Genomic DNA, 23,301 nt, shown 5'->3' on the forward strand with positions numbered 1-23,301 from the left:
TGTTTCCTGGATTACTAAATACAGGAAGAAGCTTGAAAAATGAAGTCAAAATGCTTGAACACCTGCAAAGAAAATCCATTAATTCAGCTGAAAAATGAAAAAGAAAAAAATGTTCAGAAATAGATTGTTACTCAGTGGTTTTATTATTATTATTAATCTTCTAAGGTACTACCTTTCTCTGAGTTTTATATCAATACAATTATTACTTTAATTTAAATGTTTCTCACGCAGAAAATGTTAGGGGTGAGTTTCCAAAGATAAAATATGTCAGAAGGGATATTGACTCCTTTACTTATATAATTATTTATAGTTTGAGTGATTTAATATACATACTAATTCTTATGACACATCCACAATAAAACAGCTGGAGTTTGCAATCTGATTTGATGTTTGACCAGATGGAGTTTAGTCCCCTTATCTTGTTGGAAATGCTTTTTTATTCTGCCTGGAGAATGCTGTTTTATGGTTGGCTGGTGATTCTAAGTAATATTTAAATATTAGTCAAAATAAATCATCATTACAATAAAAGCATTTTTTCATACCTTTAACAGACACTGATGCAATGATTTCTGCAGATCCAAATACATTTACACCTTGGCATAAATACCGCCCTTCATCAGACTTGGAAGCATTCAGGATTCGCAGACTCCCATGTGGAAGGATAGTTATCCTAGAAAGGATAAGTCCATAAATATATAAATATCTCTCCCATCCTACCAGCCAAATTCCATGATGATATCTTTCAGAGATAATAAATAGGATTAAGGACTGCTGCCTCTGTAGCAAGTGATGATGAAGATGATAACTGAATTTTCTACTGTTTCAAAAAGTTTTAATAAATCCATTTTACTAGTCCTTCCTTAATTCAAAATTTTCATGGAAGCATCAGTGGATTAGTATCCTTTGACACTTATTAAGGGTAAATTTTAATGAAGCTTTTGTAGAACTGTAAAAGAGGTAATCCTTCATAATTTGTCTTCAAAGTTTCACCGCTATATTATTGTCAAATCACATTTCAATATCAAGCACAGGCTATTCCATCTAGAAAAAAAAAGACTTAGAAATCATATCTGAGAAGAATGGAAGCAAAATTCAAAAGACAAGGAAAAAGCCTTATAAAATTGATTGTATCTGGTCAAAATGGGATTTATGGCATCGCAGCACAGTGTAGAAAAGGGACTTAAATACTCTTTGCTTTTTGTAGATGGGCTTTTGTTTTTTTTCCTGAGTCTATAATTGCAGCTCCACTTACCTCTTGGTAAGTCACCCCATTAAAGCATATTCATGAGAAATGTTCAGCTGCTCACATTTAGGAGTTTCAAATTTTGCTTTTGCTTGCACAATATTAATCATAAAGTCCATGAAGCATCCTGTAAATCAACACTCTTTTTGCTCTTCTAAAATGACAAAGACCCTGAATTTATTCTATCTTAGAGTTGCAGTCTGGAAGAGCAGTAAATAATCATGGCTCTTTTTCTGACAGGGAACTAGGAGCCTAAAAGCAATATGACAACTCTTAGATGGTATTTAATCCAATCCCTGCTTGCAGGTGTTGTGTATCCTTTCCCAGGTTAGATAGTGGTTACAGCTCTCTCAAAAGTCTTGGGAGATGTAGGCTGGGAGCACAGACACTGGAAAGAGATAATCCTCAGCAAATGCTTTCAGGTATCCCACAGAAGTGGGGTAGGACATGGGATGCTTCCTTCTCCTGTATTTGAAAACTAAAGTAAGACCTCTGTGTGTTAGAGAATCTAAAAAAGGTGGGTGGGTGGCTCTTCCCCAGGGATGGTTGGGTTTTTAAATATACTTGTCCAAAGAGGACTTTCTGGATGATAGAGTGTAGACTGACACTCCTGCTGGGAATCCTCTGTGGAGTCTATGATTAGAAATCATGGAGGGTGCAATGTTGTGTTTTACTCTTGAGAAGTATTTAATCAGGAGTAGGGCATTTTTGACAGGACTGGTTGGGCTCTTCAGCAGCAAAAGAGGGGCGGAATCACATTTATAGGCTGTATGAGTTAAACTACACAGCTGCTACCTTTGATTTATGCTAGGAGTGATTTACATAGGCTTAAAATTCAAAAATGTGCTCAAATTAAATCATTAATACGAGATCCTTCCTTCCTTCCTTCCTTCCTTCCTTCCTTCCTTCCTTCCTCCCTTCCAGAGAAAGAATAATATCCCCTATTTTCTAACTCTGTGAGAAATGGTGGTTTATTATCCGAGGTTCATAAACATTACGGTGGAGGAAACAGAATTTCATTCCAGTGAAAAATGTGCTTCTGTTCATTTCAGATGTGAAACCACTCACTGCTGTCAGCAGACAGCACAAGAAAATAATAGCTTCAAAAGTGAATGGGGCAGAGGAAGGACATGACAACTCTGGGGCTTCCCAGTACAACCTCAGGATGCATCTCCTCTCCTGCTCTAAAAGAATATACACCAGTATTTTTGTCACATTATTTGTGTAAAGGTAATTTTACAGAAAACATTATTATACTAAGCAAATTACTGTATTAGAGTTTTGATGGTTTGGATTTTTTTCCAACAAATAAGAAGGCTTGAAACTTTGTTACGGTGTGTCACACCTTTGAAGAAACACTGCTTTAGAAACTGACAGGGACGCAAGCTTCCTTCATTTTCTCTCAGTGTAATTTAAAAAAAAAAATTCTATCAACATGCTCAGTTTTCAATGCTCTGATGACATCATTTGTATGGCAATAGTCTTTGCAGAACAGTGATAGTTCTCATCAATATACTGACAGGAAGAGAAAAAAAAAGGATATTCCTTTAATGTTTGCAAGTTATAGAAGCTTATACACAGTTTAAGTCCTGATATAAAATTTTTGAATTCTGACCTTGTAGGAAAAGAAATCTAGATGTGTATGGAAGATTATCTAATGAATCTTATGGATATTGTCAACTACATTTCTATGTAGTTAAAAGATCCTGTTATCCATGAGGGAAAGAGTAACCACTCAATCAAAGGAATTGCAAACACATTTCTTGGTGAATCATTTGGCTCAGAAATTAATATTTTCTTTAAGTTGCCTAGCACTCATCTGTCCTCCTTTTTTTTTTTTTTTTTTTTTTTTTTTTGTTTTTGTGAAAAAAAAAAGGAAACTGAAATGCTTTATTTATGCATACAATACTTGCTGCACACAGCAGGAACATAGACTTCTCCTTCTTTCCTGCCAATATCTCTCAGTCACAGAGAGACCACCTGCATGGCATGTCTACATATTTTAACAAAAAAAGTTTCATAGCAAAAAGCTTTTGTTACTTCATAAACAGAAGGGAAGCAAAGAGAGGCAAATGGGGATGGGGTAGAATTAAGGATAATTCAGGAAAAGAAGCAACCCTAAATGATTAACTGACTAGAAACTGAGGGATGGATGATGATAAATTAACAAATAGAGAAAAGATGGTTGAGAGATCAAGGTGAGAGTTTGGAAATTATCATATTTAAGTATAAGAAAAATCCTTGTCATCATCTAAAGGGGATGGATGTTGTCCATAAAAGGTTTCTGAAAAAAAAGTGGCACAAAATCAGTGTCCCTGCAGAAAAGAGTTTTCATCTGTCTAATAACATAAAGAAAAGGAGATGAGAATTAATGTCTTGATGTCAAAAAATGTGTTGTCTTGAGATCAACTGCAACAGAGATTTTAGCAGTAATTGCTAGGAAAAAGGAATTAAGATATAACAGCAAATGGACTTGAGATAAAATTGAACATGGGATAACTTAAGTACACTGAAAGAGATTAAATTATTATAATATTTCATAAGAAGAAATATTTTCTAGAGAAAATTAATGCAGATTTAATCTTCCATGGATTTCAAGCATGATTTTCATGCTGAAATTCCCATGATTGGTTAAATACATTTAATACAAAAATTAAGGATTGTTAGGAAACCAGTTGAAGAAAAGACTTTTTTTTTTTTTGAGAGAAAAATTGTTTTTTATACTCTGGTATTATTTTTCAAAGTTACCAGGGTTCAAAAACACTGCTAAAAATTTGATTAAATAAATGCTTCTTTGAGACAGCAGCTGAGCAGCAGAATTGTAGAAAAGCAGTAGTTGTGACTCTGAACTAAGAGGACCATGCAGTAAAGGAAAATGCAACCCTAGAATATGTCAGATACCAACCTGCATCTCTTTATGGAAGTATTAATAGATGAAGTGCTGAGGAAATATAATAAGGACAATTTTGATCATCAGTATGCAGAAAGATTAATTGTAATCAAGCTGACATTCAGAAAGATCAGCATGATGACCAGGGAGGAAAGAAAAAACTTTTGTTCTGGAGGCTGTTTGTAAAATTAAAACTGCATGTGAGATGAATTTCTATTTACATGTTAATTCATGGATCTTGTCAGCACTCAGTTGAACCTCTATAAAAGGTAAAAAAGTGCAGATGTCTAAGCCACATTGGAGATCTCCACACTTTGAATCTCAACCTGGCACTGAATCTCACCCTCAAATCTTAATTTAATTCCCCAAATATAAGTACATTTCATGATTTGTCATAATTTGTGGGACAAAATCCCAGCTGCTGCAAGACATGGAAATTAATTTCCTCATTGTCCCCACTTGCTGTGGGCTTGCTTGTGAAATAGAGTAGTCTCATCATCTGAAGTACAGTTGATACTAAACTAGAAGGGATGCTTGAGGAATCAATTGCTTTTCAGATAAAAATGGGAATCCATCTGTGGAATGGAGCTGTTCCAAAGAGAAACTTTGGACAGTGTGGATAGTATCAACTTTTTGCTTCTGCTATTGATCCGTGCTACCTGCTCATGCAGAAATAGCCATTAGACACCTGCACTGGGCTGACACACATGACAGAAGACCTGTGAGAGGATAGAAGTGCTTAAAGCACAGACATGGAAATCAATTAGCCACAAGCTTCACTGCCAGTGAAGCGGAACCCCCCCAACAAATTAATAATTAAAAGAGTCAAATTGAAATTGAATGTGATTTCAAATTTTGTCTTATATCTCTGCATATTATAATTTCCCACTCTTCTGATTGTATCAGAAGTAGTGCAGCTGTTGGATGCCCAGCTTGCAGCACCTGTGGCTTTCTTGTCCAGAACATCAGCAAATTTGGACATACGTATTAGTAGCTTGTCTATAATGTCAGTTTTGGTAATGATAGCATAATCCACTAAACTAGTTTGAGAACTGCTACAAAGCCATAGAAATATGAATGAAGTCTAAATTTTCCTCTCTAAAGCTTCAATATTGGACTTAGATTAACATTGGAAGGCTGTAAAATACTCAGCAACCATTTGAATATTTTCAAATTATTATTTTAACTATAAAAATATTGCAGTCCATTCAAAGTTTATACTCACCAGTAACACTTTAGATTGGAAAACACACGTAGTACATTTGTTTAAACAAAAATGTATTAGCTCACTCAGATCAGGAATTCTGTCAATTTTGTTCTTCTTTCAGCAATGAAATATACACCAGGGAGAGTGAGTCTTTGATAAAGAATGTGCTGCTTTATCTGGAAGGATGAAATTCCACACTGTTTGCATATGGGATATTGACCTGAATAGAAAGGTGGTCTCTGATACCAAGTGTCTGCTAAGGAGCTGATGGATGGAAATCAGGCTCATAGGAAATGCTGGTTCTTTTCTTATGGATGGTGTTTGGGCATCCTTTATTTGGCAGTCTGAAATGCCTTCTCTTAATCTTCTGACTGACAGAAGGGTAAGGAACATGCTGATGGAGGTGAACAGAGTGTAAGATCCCCACAATTTTTGAGAGTGACCATAAACTTTGGTCTTATGTTGAGGGGAAGGAGTAAGACATGGGAAATACAGACATCATTGTTTAGGTATAAAAAAAAGAGACCTCTTCTGCCTGCCATATAATTTTTCCTTTGATTAATTCTTAAGTATAAATGAAATGTATTACTAGTGCAGATACTTTTACTGTTCCTCTGTCTTACTGAAAAAATATTAGTTCATTAACATCTGGTATCACCCACCATAGAAATTCTCAGATATTATTTACAGCTGGTAGAGGATGTCCTATCGTATGTTGGAAATTGATGCTGGAAATTTTCAGCCTTATCACCAGGGGCAGTTTCACCTTGACCCACTGGGGCCAGGATGTGCATTTGTTCTCCATATCACGTTAGATCAGTGAGCATAGACTTCTATCAAGATTTAGATAACGAGAAATGGAAACTCTAATTTTCATTCTCTTGCATCATTCATAGCAGATTCTCACAAGCAGATGTCTTGATGCTGTTGTAGAAACTGTTTCTGGATGCTGAAGCAGCTGAGCAGTTGAGGCAGCAAACATTAGAATTACAAAACAATTTGGGATTTTACTGAGGACTTCTTGCACAGACAGGGACACACTGTCTGGATCTTAATAGAAACTAATATCAGGCTGCTTATACTTGGAGCTCTATATTCTTTAAATAACAATTACAGAGTAAGAAAAAATAGAAGTCAGATGTGTGGCCATTTTTGGTGGAGAGGAAGAACTAGCAATGGGTAGTTTGGTTAGGCTGTAGATACTATTATCTTTCTCTGTTTTCAATTAGTTCTTTTGGTATTAACTTTTGACTTTCAATCCAAAGTAAATTTTTTTATTGCACATTAGAGATATAACCACAGCAATCAGGGAGGCATAACATTTAGTTAAAACCTTTACAAATTTTAACACCTAGTAGCTGGAATTAAAAAAAAAAGTTATTGCTGGTCAGAAAATCATCCCCTGCATTTTTCATTTGTATCTAAAATCTGGTGTATGAAATTGGTTTGTCTGCGTGTTGGAAATAAGAATTTTAAAGATTCAAATGGAGGGAAGCTGCACTGACTCATTTGGCCTGTAGCCCCTCACAGTGTTCTGATCTGAACAGTCTGTCATTTGACATTAGTTTGGGTTTGGGATCTGTCAGTTTCCTTTAATGTAGATACAAGGAATCAGAACAAGTATTTGTAAATAGATGAAACCTTTATTTCCCCCTGAATGGCTTTGGGCTATCTCATTCCCCTTTGCTTTCTCTTGCTCCTTCATAACAGATGCACAAACCTCTAATGGTTACAGAAAACACATGTGAGTCATTGCTATAGTGAAGCCACTTAGATAAGCAAAAGACAATCTACTTTATATATATTTTTTTAGTAATACCACCCTAGATAGAGTAATTTTTATTTTGTTATTCTTGATTTAATTAGAAAAGAACCCCTGTATTTGGCACAGTCCCTTGGCAGAGTGTGAAATTATTTGGATTTTCTTCACTTCATGTTTTCAAACATTTATAATGGTGTAATTTCTGTGTGTGATATCTTAGGTTATTGGAATATGGTAAGTCTTATTATTAATGTCCCACAAACTACTTCCAGCTTTATTTAAGCTAATCTATGCAAACTGTCTTAGGGCAGTTTCTTTCAAAGAGCCACAGCCAGGCCTCTCATTTGTCCTTCCTGTTTGCTGCACAGGAAAATTTGTGCATGAAAATACACAGCTCTCCCTGGTGCAAATGTTGTCCTTGTATGTAAATATAATTTCAGGTGGATGGCACTAGAAATTATTTTTTGCTAACAAATGTAGCTTCTATTCAGGGAATAAATATGAGCTCTGCAGTGTTTCTGTGCAGTAAAGTCTGGAAAACACTGATATGTCAGAATTGGAAGTGTCTTTGGGAGTGCTTTTTACTTTGTATGCATCAGCTGGTCATTATTAGTTTAAGTCATGCTTTTTATTAGTGACTTTATTCAATCCAAAACTTAAGCACATAGTTTGCTTTAAAGACTCTATTAATAGCACCAATGTGAAGGATGATAGAAAGGTGCTAAAAATTAAATTTGTAAGGTAATAAACAAGATAACCGAGGTAATAAACTAAAACAGACCCTAACTGTAAATGTAACAGAAATTCAGATCAGTAATCTATTTGCTAGAGAAATTATACAACAAGGTGATATTTAAATTATTCTACATTTTTACTGGTATGCTCAAGGAATTGTTGGTACATATTGAAAATTTAATATCACTTTAATAATTATAATTTTGTCATAATGCTCAAATATTTTACCCTCAAATGTGTTTCATCTTGTGCAAATAAAGAACTAGGAGTATTACTCAGAAGATATACCAGGATAAGTGTTCTAGAAACACTTGTTCAAGAATTTGTTAGGAAAGGACATTTAAGGTCTTTGCTGCCTTGCCTTCAAGTCCAAGACTTCCTTTAAAAGCTGTTATAAAATACAATTGGTTAAGAACAATTTAAATGTGCTGAAAACACTCTAAAATTATTAAAATGTTCTTTCATATTTTTAAAATCCATATAATATTCTTGACCCATTTAAATTTAATATATATATTAATATTTAAATATTTTTAATATTTAAATGTGTTCTTTTTTTTTTTTTTTTGCACACTATTTCAATGTCAGAAATTTTTTCCTACTGCAAGAAGGTTCTTCTTTTCAGGAAAAGCTTTATCACAACAATTTTCTCCATGTTTCTAAGTGACAGCAATGAATTATTAACTTACTCTCTTTTACTCAGAAACTTTAGAAATAATAACTTCTGCAAGGACTGCATGATCCCTCCAGGAAAAGAAAAATATACAGGAAACTTTAGTTAGTCTAAGATATTTCCATGTTTCACTTGTTAGTTGGAAAAGAAACATTTTTACCCAAAGGCAGACCTTATATGCAAGAGGCAAAATTCAAACAGACCAGGTGCTTAAGGAGGCAGATCTTTAGCCAGTGCAAAATAACGTAATTTCCTTCAACTACATGGTTCTATTATGGGTCGTACTACATAAAGACAAATCTCAAAACAGCCCAACTATGCTATGCTTGAAGAGTTAACATTAACTTCAGCAATATAACATGAACAGCAGAAACTTAAATTTCATTCAAATTATATTCTTGTAAATTGAAGACTGTTAATTAGATGCTTACATGGGAAATTTTCATATGCTCATCATATAAAAGTCATCTAGCAGTCATCTAACTAAAGCACTATTGTTGTAAGCTGTGTAATGATGTCCAGTCAGATGGAACCTGCTTCCCAGTGCTGATTCTACAGCACTACTAGAATATTAACTGCAGTGGTACTTTTATGTAACACAGCAATGAAACTGAATATTTCCCACCTCTCTGAAAAATTATTTTGTTAGATATACTGTTACTGCCTTCACGTGAATAGAAGACCTGGCTAGAAGAGAATAAATGATTGTTCTTTTGCATTAAGCCCTTGCTGTCAAGAAAAATAAAGAACAGCAGACAACTTCCACTCCCCCCCAACCCCCCACAAAAAAAAATTACCACCAAACCATTGCAGTTTGCAGTTATTTAGTCTGCATTTTTTAAGACCACCCTCCCCACCCACTCATGGAGCTGTTTTCTACTTTGTTATGCTCTCTCCCTGGTATACATAGAGAGTCAGTTATTGAAGTGCCACTGGGAGCTGAATGCCCTCATCCCATGCAAAGAGGTAAAGGACCAGCAGTCAAACTGATGGGTGGATGCTTGAGAAGGAAGCTGACTGGTGAGAATCAAATCAGCAAAAGAGTTGTAAATACTTGTAAAATAGCCAGCATGCTGGTTTGAAAAGGATTAAAGCTTTCTGTGTCCCATCAAAACACACCAAAAAAAGCATATTCTTTCCTGACATTTTCAGAAATAGACAGGATAATGGGATTGATATGGTCATGGCATGGGAGAGCTGAGATAGTTTTAATGGTCTACTGATAAATGTCCACTGATAAATATTAATGTAGCATTCTGTTAATTTGTTGCTTTTGAATGAATTTTGCAAAATTGTGGTTTCAAGCATCTCATATATCTGATCTAAGTTGTAGTACAAAGACAGGACAGATGAATGTTATTATCTGCCTTATCCTCACATCAAACTGACTCCGTTGTCAGTTGGAGACACTCCAATTATATTTCTATCATATGGTAGGTACTGCTGGACTCCGGAAGATGAAGACTGATTGCTTTCATTATTATGCTGCCTCTGGAAGAGTGTGCAAAGTCTGCCCTTTCTGCATGTTGGTCCAGGTAGAAACTCTTTGGAGAGGAGATTCCATTAGTATGATGTATGCTGCGCTTGGATCAATAGCTACAAGTTCTTCAGTAGTTGTTTAGAACTGTCAATATAAGATTCAGTGCTCCACAGAACTGCTGGCCTTCCAACCACTGCTGTTGTGAAATAGCCCCTATTTTCTCCCTGTTTAATAACCATAAGGTCTCAGCTGGACTACAAATGACTTTGACACACTGTTTTCATGAAAGATACATGATCTAGATGGGACACAGTCAAATAATTTTTCAGTACAAAAGTGACTTCTGAAAATGGGTAAAGAATAATTTGAACATAGATTACTTTGCCTCCTAAAATACATTTGCTGAGATGCTTTGAGAATTTTGAGCATTTATAAGCTTTGTAGATTGTACACAATAAAAATGGCATGTATTAGTATTAGTATAGCAATAGATGTGATAGAATAGAATAATTGGTCCTGCTTTGCAGTAAGATGTCCCTGCTGGATCTCTGGTTATTCATATCAGAGATCACCATGCTGTATCCAATAAGGGGTAGTCACTACTTGTTCGCTTAATTCTGCAATATTTCTGAGTTCACCCTTGGAAATTCCAGCACTTCTTTTTTCTGTCATTTTCACTGACAATTAGATATAATGTAAAAGATCACAATAATCTCTTCCTGCATCCAGAAAGAAAGCAAAGGATAGAGGCAAAAATCTATCTCATGGCTCCATTTTGACTCCATACTATTCACATCTTGAGACAGGAACTTTTCAGTGGAGAAACCTGTGGGATAGAACAGACTTCACAAAAAATGTGAGGAGTGAAAGCACACCTGATGAACAACCTTCCATCTCTAGTTCCATGATGCATCTCTAACCTATTTCTGTGATACAGCTCTGGATTTCTACATCATTTACATTCAACACACTTCTTGACTGCATCCTCGACAGGGGGTGTGCTCAAAAGGCCATACATCTACCAAAAACACCTTGTTTATTAATATATCGGTACAAGAATGGGTTTCAGAAACCTTGATTATAAATAGCAGTGTAGAGCAAAGGCTGTGCCGTTTCTGCAGCACATAAAAAATTACCAGAGGAAAATTTCTTCTGGAAGACAGCTTTGCTGGAATACTATCTTTCCTCTAATAATGGACAACTCTCTCTAATTAGTTTTTTCTTTCAAAAGTAAACCCACAGGTTAATGATCCTACTTAGAGGGTCATGCAGTGCTTAAACCTTTATGAGTAGTTAAAAAAATATATCTAACTAAGCTGTAAATCTGACAGATCTACATTAATTTTCTTACATTTTGTGAAAGAACCAACCTGACCCGTGTATCTAGACATCTTGCGGGAAGGAGAGACAATCAGTTCAGCAGAGAGACAGTTTAAAAGCATTGGCTCAGCACAAAAATACTTCCAGACTGTAGGAGTGGTAAATGGGTTTTTGAATAAAATGAACTAGGATCTTATTGACTCCACTTTTCAGGTCAGATGAGTTCATTTTGCATTCTGGGAGGGAAACAGGTACCATGGCTGGAAAACTAGGTAAAACAAGATTTATTTTATTCCCATGTCACAAGGTGAAATACAGTCTATTAACTGGAAAAGGCAGTTAAAAAGACACATGTTCCCTCCAGAGAACCACATTGCCACTAAGGGTGAAAAGGGTACAAAGTTCTACTGACAAACAATTTATTGATTAGAGTTGTTTGAACCTTAGAAGGTTTAGTTTACTCTGGAATATCTTGCACTTCAGCCACAACTCAAACATTTTGATTACAGGTTGGAATAACAGTTCAGTGGGACATGCTTCAGTTTAAAATTGAGGTATCTAGCTACAGCTGTATCACTGTGCAAGAAAGATAACAGATGGAATACCTGCAGTGATAGAAGTTATGTGCAATACAACATGCGACAAAATAATGGAACAAGAAAAAAAGGTCGGCGACTCTATCTGTGCTACTTCACCAGGCTGCTCCCAAAGATGGCTCTTGTTTTAGAATCAGGTGTCCCATCATGCACAGATGGTCCTGAGAAGGTCATAGACCTCTTTGGGGGAAACACTATGTGAAAAAAGGTGTCCTCAGGTCAAGTCTATTTTGCATAAACTACCCACACACAACCTCTACATCCTGTCTCTCAGTCCCTTTATTGCTAGGGCATGGATGGAAATTTGTGGTGGTCACAGGCCCCAGAGAGGACTAGGGAGCCAGCAAGGACCAATGAAAGCACCTGGAGAGAAGATGCAACTGCTAATTTTGTGGTATTGAATGCCCACATCATTTGAAGGATTTGGATTACTCTTGGATTTCTCTTGCTTCTACCAGCCACAGGTTCCCTGATGGATGAGACTTAATGTCCCCCCATATTTCTTTATCATGGTAAGTTTGGGTACACATCATTACATCCCACTGGTCACACCACAAACTCCCACATGATACAGGTGATCAGTTGCTAATTTCAAGATATAAACTGTCATGGTTGCAATGTCATGCCACATTGGAGAGGATCTCATATTGGTCCATATTGGTCTAGAGGCAGAAGTAAATTTTTGTATGGCATTAGCTATGTCACACCTACAGACTGGTGACATGGTAGCTGTGCAATCACTCAAAGATATCTGCTGTTGTAATTGCAATGGGAAACTCTAATGCTAAAATCTGTCTCTTGTTTCCTATTTTAGAAGGTCAAAGCAGCATTAGAGCATACACATGGCACACAACTTCAAGCTTACTCTCTGTCTTCATACCAACAGTCTCAATAAACAGGCATCTTCTCTCATCAGCATAGAGACAAGAACATGATACTTCTTCAGTGACATAATTTCCTTGTTTGCCTAAATTCTACTGGCTTTCTTCAAACTTACTTGCTTCTCATACTTTCTTCCATAACTCTTCTGCACAAAATGGTATGTTATGGTATTCTTAACTGGTGTTAAGATGTTGCCACATGTCACTTCTTCCCTAACCTTACCTATGAAGTGCATTATCAATGATGGCATGGAACTGGGAACACAGAAAATAGGATGAAAAAGTTACTGACTCGGTGGGGATGACCTGCTGCCAGATATGCTGTTGAGTCCTGTAATTATACAGTTAGACTAATTAGAAAACGTTTCCCATTTTATGATTTTATATAGTTGTACTGTAACGAGCTGCCTTCTCAGGATGACAGGGAGGAGTACTGAATCAACAGAGACCTCACTGTTTTTTATTAATCACATCTCACTTTTTCACACAGAATTATTTTCTAGAAATTTGAAATAATTTTAAAATCTATTTTTAATAACTTTATTTGTGTACTCTGAATCTATTAGACCAGGTAACTACTTCCCAGGGACCTGGCAAGGCTAAGCTAAGTATCTAAAGGCAGTAGTGTGAATGTGTTCTTAGAGCAGGTAGTGACAGATGGCACAAGTTTTGCCCGTCATTTTGCAGTTCACTGTGTTGGCATCTCTCTTTCCTTCTCTTCAGACCTCTGGGGAAAGACACAGTCAGGGATCAGAGGCAATGAAAAGAAAGATATCTTTCCTAGGGATACAGAGAGAACTACATACAGGTTTATTGAAACATGATGAAAGATTGCTGAACTAAGAGCCAACGTGAAGGGAAGCATGAGCCTTCCAACGACACAGTGAATGAGGATAACCTGTTTATAGTTTCACCTTTCTGCTGCCAAGTTTTCTCCATTTAAAACATGGCCCTTGATTTTACTTCACTTCTAAGAAAACATAGCTCCTGTGGTTCAAAGACTTTTGGTGCTTTAGGCATGCTCACTTTGATGAAATTTGCAGAAAAATCCTCAGAACTCTGTTTGACTCATACTCCTATCACACTTGAATTCCTGCTGAATGGAGATTACACTTATAACCTCATCCATAATTTTTTCCCTTATTTTTGAGTGTTTGAACTCAGACCCTTTGCAATGCTCTTCATGTAGTAGCTTGGATATGATTATAGGATTGTTTATGAACTTTGCAAAAGTAGTATGTAAAGAGCAATTGACCTTTTAAATCAAGATTTCACAGCTTCTTCCATGAATAGACAACAAAAGCAAATCGCTTTTTCATAAGAAGATTTTATTTACTGTTTTTATTGAGACTGAAAACCTAAGCTGCCATTTAGCAGTGGAGATGTGGAAGAGAACACAGTGAGGTGGGGTCTTTGCTACAAGGATCAGACAAAAACATCCCTTTGAGAGTGGGGTATAGTTTAAAACCTTAAAAAGTAGGATGAGGATTGACCTTGGTAAGGCTTAGTGATACAAAGAAATATATGTATATTCAAGGTGCTGCTTGACAGGTCCCAAGCTTGTGGATGGACTTTTATTTGTGGACATTTACAAAGCACTCCAATTTATGGGCTTATCTTTACTGTGGAAACACTTTGATTTATATCTTCAAATATAGAATCTAAGAAGATTCATACTCAAATACAGACTGATAGTATGAATTGTGAAATATCTGAGCTAAATCAAATTAGCTCAATTAGCATATGTTTATAATGCAGCAACATTACCTTTATGAGTCCTGCACCACGAATCTTCCACTTGGCATATCTTTCCAATACTTAAACTTAGAAGAAAGGTGGGAACACATTTTTAATGGGCCCTGTAGTGATAGGACAATGTACAACTACTTTAAACTAAAAGAGGGGAGATTAGAACTGGATATAAGGAAGAAAATTTTCATGACGAGGGTGGTGAAAGACCGGAAAAGGTTGCTCAGAGAGGTGGTAGATAACCAGTCCCTGGAAACATTCAAGGTCAGGTTTGATGGAGCCCTGGGCAACCTGACCTAGCTGAAGGTGTCCCTGCTCATTGCAAGGCACACTAGGGGGTCAGTTTTGATCTGATCTGTTCTATGATTCTATGAAAATACGAACAGTTGGTGGAAAAGAATAAAATAGTCTTAAAATAAATTACAACCTAAAGGGTTTTGCCTCATATGGAAGGAGATGCAATGAATGCAGAACCAATACTCAGCAATCTGAGTTTAGCTGCTTCTGCAATCCAAGAAGGGAAGACGTTCTAGCCTGTAGTCTGTAGCAGAACAAATGAACAGCCTACTTCTTCAGCTGCTCAGCAGTGACATAAGCAGTAGATAAATCAGTTGGCTAATCACTTGGTCCTACTGCCAAACATGAAATAAGTATGGATTTGCAGTAATTATCATTGCAAAGAGGTCATTAGTGCTCACTGTACCTGTGTGAAGAGTTTGAGACCTCTGAGTCATTTAAGAACCATGGTCCATTGACTACTCTTTCACAGACTACTCTTTCTACCTAATTGTGATTTGTATTTAAAAGCTTTTCATGGCCAGTCTGCAATTTGTTGTATCTATACTTTGTTTGTCCACATTTGGTATTTATTTAATGAACAAAGTAATGACTGTCTACAATACTAAGAATGTACAACCTTAGGCTTAGTGGTTAAGCAAAGGAAATTATTAAGAGGGTTATTATTCTTATCCCTGCAAACACAGTGGAGGTACAAGAAAACTTTATTTTTACTTTCTAACCAATTTCCTGCTAGGGCCAGGCACTTTCCTGGGTTTCGCCTAGGAAGGACAGCAGATATGAGAAGAATGGTGAGGGACAAATTGGGATGAAGAAAATGTCGGACATTCTTTTGCTGCCTGTGCACCCTTAGAATAAATTGTAGCTCTTTTGTGAACTCTATCTAGAATATGGGCACTGTGATTCAAAAGTTACAATTAGTAAAGAAGGCAAGGTAGTGTAAAATAATCAAAGAATAAAACACTACACACTGAAGCCCTTAGGTAATGCTGCCATAAAAAAAATAAAACAAAAACCAAAGGGTGAGATGAAAGATTTGTGTTTGCAGTGACGATAAAGAAACCTTATAGCTGCAAGCTAATATCATGTCTTCTACAGCTATTTTCATCTCAAAATGAGAATGTTTATGTTGTTGATATTATACATAATTTTAACCTCAAAGCTCTAAGTTCACCACAAAGCAAAGGGCTTTGAGATAAGATATAGGTTTAATCCCATCAGACACTTTTCTGATCTGGTTTCACATCTGAGTGTTTGAAGATATAGGGTCTGAGATCTTGCTTAAGTTCAGCTGTGCTTTAATTCTTACAGCTGCATGATCACTCAAGATTTTTTTTATTTTCTCTTTTTTTTTTTTCCTAGGTTGTCTTTGATTCAATTCTAATTTTCCATTTAAAGATGAATCTTGTAGTTCTAAGAATACTTGCAGAAGGCAAGTAGTCTTTCCTGTAACACAATAATGACAAAACCTTCCCTTCTGTTTTGCTTTTGCTTTACTATAGAAATTGAACCAGGTTGTAGGAGCACATAAGCCTAACAAACCACTGCAGACATTTGCGTCCAAGTTCACCTTTTGGGAATAAATACCTTCTAAAATAAATTTTTTTGACTGATGTTCTGCCTGAATTTCAAACTCAATCAGAATTCAGTAGTCCACTAGTTACTTGTTTATTATCAAGAAAAAAATGTAGACCATCAAGAGATTCTTGGATGTAACACAGCTGTTGAACCATATTCTTAGCTGTGGTGGTACAAATGTGTGTTTGAAGCAGAAATTATACTGGTTTCCTATCCATGTCTGTGAAAATATGCATGATGGAAAAAAGGAAAATATTTTAGTACCAGATAAGTGATGTTTAGAGGATATTAAAATATTCTAGGGATAATATTCTGATATCTAAATCCATAGAATTAGCCATGGTTGTGGAAGGTTCAAATTTACTACAGGATGTTATTATTCATTCATTCATTCCAGATTTCTAGAATTCCTTGGGCTTTCAAAAAAAAAAAAATAGCATATTTTGATAACAATATTTTCAAAAATATTTTTAGTATTCAACAGTCTGCATCACTAGTCTTATAAAAAGTGTGAAATATTTAGTTTGTCCACTAAGTTGAAGTAGTTTCTAAGAGATGGAAAAGAATAAAATTTGGGATCAAAGACAGGGATGTCAAAAATTAATTTCATAGGTTTTTGTCTAACTAAGCTTTATTACAAGTATAAAAACTGACTTCCAAAGAAATAGCACCAAGCCTTACTTCCTGCTCTTTGTAACTCATTTTACATATCAGTATTCTTATGTATGGAAATTTGTTTAAATAAATCATTGGTGCTTGAATAGAAACCTTGAATTATTATTGGAGTAATATTTTCATGTGCAAAAGTTTGCCTGTTGGGCAAAATCACCATCTTTATCAGAAAATATTAAATAAAAGAAATTTAAAATGTTTACATTTAAATTAAACCTCTGTTCCTTGAGATTACAGATTGAGGCTTGATTCATTTAAGACAATATGCCTCTCTCTAATTAATTACAGAATTACTGTTTTCATCTTTGTAAATGCCAAAGGAATTAATCACCATGTCTAAACAACTAATGTCTTGGCAATGAAATAGCGACTTGCATTTCATTGTATGGAGTTACACTACTTCTTGGTCTTCATGCTGGGACACTAGCCATAAGATTTAATTTCATTTGATCTAATTAATAGGAAACTGCTCACAAATGTTAAAATTCAATTTAAAGGTTCATACCCCTGATCAAAGAAACAAAGACATAGACAAATGCACTGGAAAACATCTGCTTAAAATGGAAACTGGGCTGATAAAAATATCTTTAAAAGCAGAGGGATATTTTATTAGCATTTGCTATATTCAGCTCTGAAACTTATGGAAAAATTGTGTATATCCTTATGTGAGTGTCTCTGGATCTTATTCTCCTATTTTGCAATCACTATGGATCACTTTCCATCATAAATTGCAGACAGAAAAACAATAGCTTTTTCCATGCAATTAGCCAAAACTCGTTATTAAGGGTTTATGACATTCTTATGTTTTTATTTTGCTTTCCAGTAGCATGGGAGGACAGACTACTTAATTCAAGCAAAGTTTATGGAGACTTGATTTTTGTGTAAAACCTCCAACAATTCTGAATCAGCAGATTGCTTTTGTGCTTCAGTGTTTTCTAACATAGCTTCAGCACACTTGGTATCAGAACAAGCAATCTGAAAGTGGATTTACTGTCTTGTGAGACACAGCCACAGGAGGAACTTCTGAAAAGCAACAGAATTTCACCAGTGTGGAGCACAGTGCTCCTACTGCTCTCTATTTGACAGACTTTCTAATTTTAATAGAATAGAACTAGAATTTGAACTCAGTGCATGTAGGGAGTGAAATCTGGCTGGTACCACAGCACAGGAATTTGGATGTATACATGTATTATTTAAAATCAATATGTCAACATAATAGAACAAAAATATTTCATTTTAACATACTAATGGAATTTTTCCCTAATGGATGCTTTCACATTTGATATAAAAGTCTTCTTCGTAATAGCTAAAATATCTAGTTTAATGAGTGTAACAACTGCTTCGAATTTTTATTTCACCTACCTGCCTTTGACAGAGAAACTTCCTCTGTTTCAAAGTGGAAAAGACTGACAAGCCAGTGGCATATGATCTCTTTCTCATCATTATGACAACATGTTCAATATTATAGTTCTATTTTAAAATTGTTTGAGATGCAAAACTCCTATAATACGCACAGTGAGGATGTAGCCAGAAGAAGCACAATGGTGACAAATTTACCTGAGTGCTATAGGCTGTTCTGTGGTTCTACTTGGAACTGGACAATCACCTGGCCAATGAATATAAAGATGTGGTTCTAGGTTGTTGTCATACAACACTTGAATACTTTTGATGCTCCAGAAAGCCCTGCTTCCAGTCCCCATAGTATTTGTTTTTGAATTTATATAAGGAAACAACTTTGTGATACTTTTGGGAGAAAATGTAAAATACTTCCCCTTTCAGCCTGTCTATTCCCTCAAAACAAGTACAATTAAATCTTGTAATAGGCAGACCACATGCGTGGCATTCAACACCTTGATATTAGAACCTGAATTCAGCACATATGCCCAGAACAAGCTGCAGATGGTAAAACATTTTCACCTTCCTGTTCATTACTGTTTTTTCTACCAAATAGAGAACCCTGTGAATGACGCTCACATAATTTTTGTAATCCATCATGTGGTAACTATGGCAGCACCTGCTTCTATTTAACCATGGCTTCTTGCAATAAGTATTCATCTGAAACAATACAACTGATCTATTTGCAGAGACCTGTCAGTCTAGAAGACAAAAAAAATCCCAAGACTCTTGCAGTAGCTCCCTATAGGTTTAGAATATATACAGAAAGTAATCCCAAAATTCTATTTGATTTCAACTGTATTATTTGGCTAACAAAGTAATTTTACTTTCCCTTGCACTATTCCTATCCTTAGACCCTCATTGTGCAGTAATTCTGGATTAAAAATTCAGTCATGCAATAACTAAGTATGTCCCACAATCCTTTCATAACTATTTTCTAAAAATATGTTGTTTTTTCTTCTTAGATTCATTCTAAGTAATGTATTTAGGGTAACAGACAAAGTCATCTGTTTTCTCCTTTGAGCACAACAAAAAGTCTTTTGTGCATTATTATAAAAAGGAAATGGAAAATAGAGGGAGGAGTTCCTTTCCTTCCTAGATTTAAAAAACTGTTGTCAATGCAGATATGTGGGATGTGATTATATAAATAGACTTTTCTACATTTATTAAACATACATTTTATCTTTATAAAGCACAGAAACAAAGCAGCTGTCTAGTTCAAGCTCAAAAGAAAAGAATCCAGAATTTCAATGCCTGCAGTGACATAAAAGGATTTGTACCATTGCATGAGAAATAAAAAAAAAGAAATCACACTGGGAAACTGATAAAGTGTATGCTCAAACATGAAAATAGAAGTGTCATCTTCATTTATTATTTTCAACTAGAAAATAAATAATATTCAAAGAGTGAGCAACCTAATTCAATTTCCCAACTGTGGTACATACATGATTTTGCCAGATCCAGCTGAGTAAACTACATAAATTGTTTCTAAAGTTAACTCAATAAAAGAGAAATCTGTGGCCACAGAACAGTGTATTTGTAACTGCATAGATAATGGTGACAAATAAGTCACATACTGAAATCAAATAAATCTTGAGCAGTAATGAACAATGAACAAAATCTTATAGCACATTAAGGAACCTATCCAGCAAAGTGAGTGAGGTGCCATTGTGTTAGACATATTTGAACTAAACCCAGACAAATGACCATGCATTCAGAAGTTTGAAGCTGAATTACATCATGCTGTGAAAACAAAGAGTGCAGAAGCATCTGGAATATCCTATAGCTTATAGATTAGATCTTTACAAAACATTCCTTAGGATATGTGCATTTTCTCTTCCTCTCTTTCTGTAATTTCTACATCTAGACAGGTATTTAAGCCTCAGTTAAATCAGTGTTTTTCTTCTGACTGCTTCCTTGTTCACCTCCTTCTTTCTCTTTTTGAAACATTTCATCTTTGACTGCCATTAGAGGATTGCAACTCCTCTCTGAATCCATCACTACCAGTTTCCTAAAAATAAGGGATATCTGGAAGAACATTTAAGAAGGGAAAGAAATGGACAGTTTGATGTTCAGGAAGGAGTGAGTGGCTAAAATGAGGACTTTTGGAACATGCCAAAGACTGCTCACATATAGCTAGGCAGATGGATGGGCAGACTGGCATTTTTACTACGCTATATATCTGCAAATATGAAGAAGGAAAAAAGATTGGGTCCCTCTATGAGAAGTTTGAGAACAGATGTTCAAACTTGTACTCATTCACATAACTTTGATGACTGCCTCAGTTCTGGCATGTCTTGACACTTTCTCTGACTTCTGATACTAAAAATGATAAAGAGAAATCACTGTGTTGTTACCTGCCTCCAGCCAGTGATGTTTATATGAGTGTTGTACTATTAAGGTGGGACTTCTCTCTATTAAAGAAAAAGGAAAAAAAAGAAAAAAAAAAAAAAGGAAAAACAGAGAAAAATTTTGTGCACTTCTAAAGCCCTCTCTTGGACTTTCTGCTCCTCATCACACTCAACAAAGATTGCATAGAACAGTGCAGATCTTTTTCATTTCACAGTGTGCTTACACAGTACAGAAGTCTGCAAATTTGCCAAAGTTATCATTATATAATGGTGCTAGAAACAGCACATGTTGTGCAAACAAAAACTAGGAATAACTTAATTTCTTGACTGGAGACTTGGGGGATGTCCTTTCTTTTGATGAGTTTCAGTGAATTTATGGAGCCTTTTTCCAATGACAAATCAACAAAATATGTAAAAGTGCATATCCTAGAGCTCCAGAGGAATAGATCAGCACTTCAGCCTGTGAAAATTTGAAGTTAGATTTGAGCTGTGTTATTATAAAAAAGTGGGGGAAAAAAAGTAGTTTCAGCTTAGTTTATTCGCTGTAGCTTTAAAAAATAGCATCTGTATTTTGGCTAGAATTAGATATAGACAATATGTATTTAAGTTAAATTGTTTTATTTAATAGTCCTTTTGAACAGTTGACACTTGCAGAAAAACCTGGATAACCCAGAAAATTTGGTACTATCAGTAATAACTAACTTACCTTAGTGCCCATACACTGCTCAATCCAATCAACAAAAAATTACTTCTATCATGTCTAAATCATTGATGAACAGTGCATAATATAACAAGATGGTCAATGCTCTTTGACTGTAAATAATAGTTCCTTGTCATTCCAGTGAGAAGAGTTGAAGGAGGGGGCCTTGGCACATACAGGACAGTTGCTGAAGACTTTGCTGCTAGAAGTTAGAGGAGGGAAAATGACACAACAGGCTGTCTAGAGCAATACTTCAATCTACAATATAGATTTATTCCTGAAGTTCTATTAAAAGTTAATAAATTAGTATGGTTTTGAAATTTGGGTATTATTGTACAATTAAATGTCTAACCCTGCAACAAATCTTTCAAAACCATTCTTTTCTGTGATAGTCTATAATGATAAACTCTATAATGAGAATATCTGGAGTTTCACAGATGAAAATGGACATGGAAACTGATTTTTCATCACGATAATTAACTACAACAGATTGCACTCTGAACACAGCTGAACATCTTGAACCACATCATTTTGACTCCACTTTTCTAAGTACAATTAGAAATCAAAATGTTAAATCTGTAGAAATCTCAAAAATTACGTTGCCAGCAAATTAATTTGTATTTATCTAGGCATATTTGTGTACATGGGTGTTTATATCTTATAAAACTGCCCCTTGAAGAAAAGATAAATCAAATCATTGTGGTTTTGATCACAAATCTAAGACAAGGGCTTTAACCAGGTGATCATTAGATTTTAAATCTTTCTTGAATGTCAGTTTAGTGCATATTCATTATTGGGAAGACACTTCATGCGGGGAAAATCAACATCCCAACTGTAGTAGTCAGCCAACTGGGCAGCTGAAGTGTAAAATGGTCAGTGTTGAGCTAAATGTTTAGTGAATTCTTGAGTACCTACTTATTTAATTCAGCCAAGTAATCTTTGCCCAGCAACTCTAAAGTCAAAGCTATTGAATACATCTGCTTGTTGTTTAAACATTGCCAGAATACAGTTGCTTCCATGTGAGGAAGACAAATGTATCATCCAGCATCCCAAGAAAGGAAGGTGAGAGCTAAAGTGTGAAAAGAGGTGGCTCCAATTTAGCAGCTGCAAATATATGTCCAATTTCTGGGGCACAACAGTTTGCTTCCCACACTCAGAACAGCCTAATGAGATTTCTCCAGCTCAAATAGTCTAGGTTTTCAGTTTCCTTACAGAAATTCTTATAGTTTCTTACACTCATATCAGTGAGGAACAGAACTTATAATGTCAGTATGAATTATTTCAGGGCTATGGTAACTTAAGTCCATAGTGTTTGAGAGGTCTGAAAGGTCTGGAAGACAGGTAGAACATAGTGAAATCTGTGTTTTATATAGATAAATTTGTGCTTTCATTATGTTTGTCCCACTTTCAGGTCTCCTGAAACTCTCAGCCTGAAAGTGCTGGCTAGCATCTATTTTTAGTTTTATATATATATATATTTTTTTTTTAAATATATATATATATATATATATATATGTATTTATTTGTATATGTCAAACCTTTTTAGACCCTTCTACTGAGATTAGTTCTTTTATGACTGAGTTGTTTTTGGACTGTTTGGGGTTTTGTGCTTTTGGTGTTGGTTTTTTGGGGTTTTTTTGTTTGTTTGTTTGTTTGTTTGTTTTTTTTTTCTTTTAGTTCCTCAGCAAAATTATGTTCTGAGACCATTTTTTGGTTACATATCAAATTGCTCCCCTTGTTTTATTTAACTGTGATTATGGCTTAGGCTTTCA

The 23,301-nt window shown here is 35.4% G+C and overlaps 1 protein-coding gene across 1 annotated transcript in view; it reads right to left on the reverse strand.

Moving 5' to 3' along the window:
* Positions 1-23,301, reverse strand: part of CNTN5 (contactin 5) — a 231,939-nt gene that overhangs the window by 61,359 nt on the left and 147,279 nt on the right. The window contains exon 12 of the mRNA XM_041487128.1: positions 543-670. Coding sequence (XP_041343062.1) covers positions 543-670 — 128 coding nt within the window. The remainder of the gene's footprint in view (positions 1-542; positions 671-23,301) is intronic.

The sequence above is a fragment of the Pyrgilauda ruficollis genome, unplaced genomic scaffold (assembly GCF_017590135.1).
Source record: "Pyrgilauda ruficollis isolate IOZ18807 unplaced genomic scaffold, ASM1759013v1 scaffold8, whole genome shotgun sequence".
NCBI lineage: Eukaryota > Metazoa > Chordata > Aves > Passeriformes > Passeridae > Pyrgilauda > Pyrgilauda ruficollis.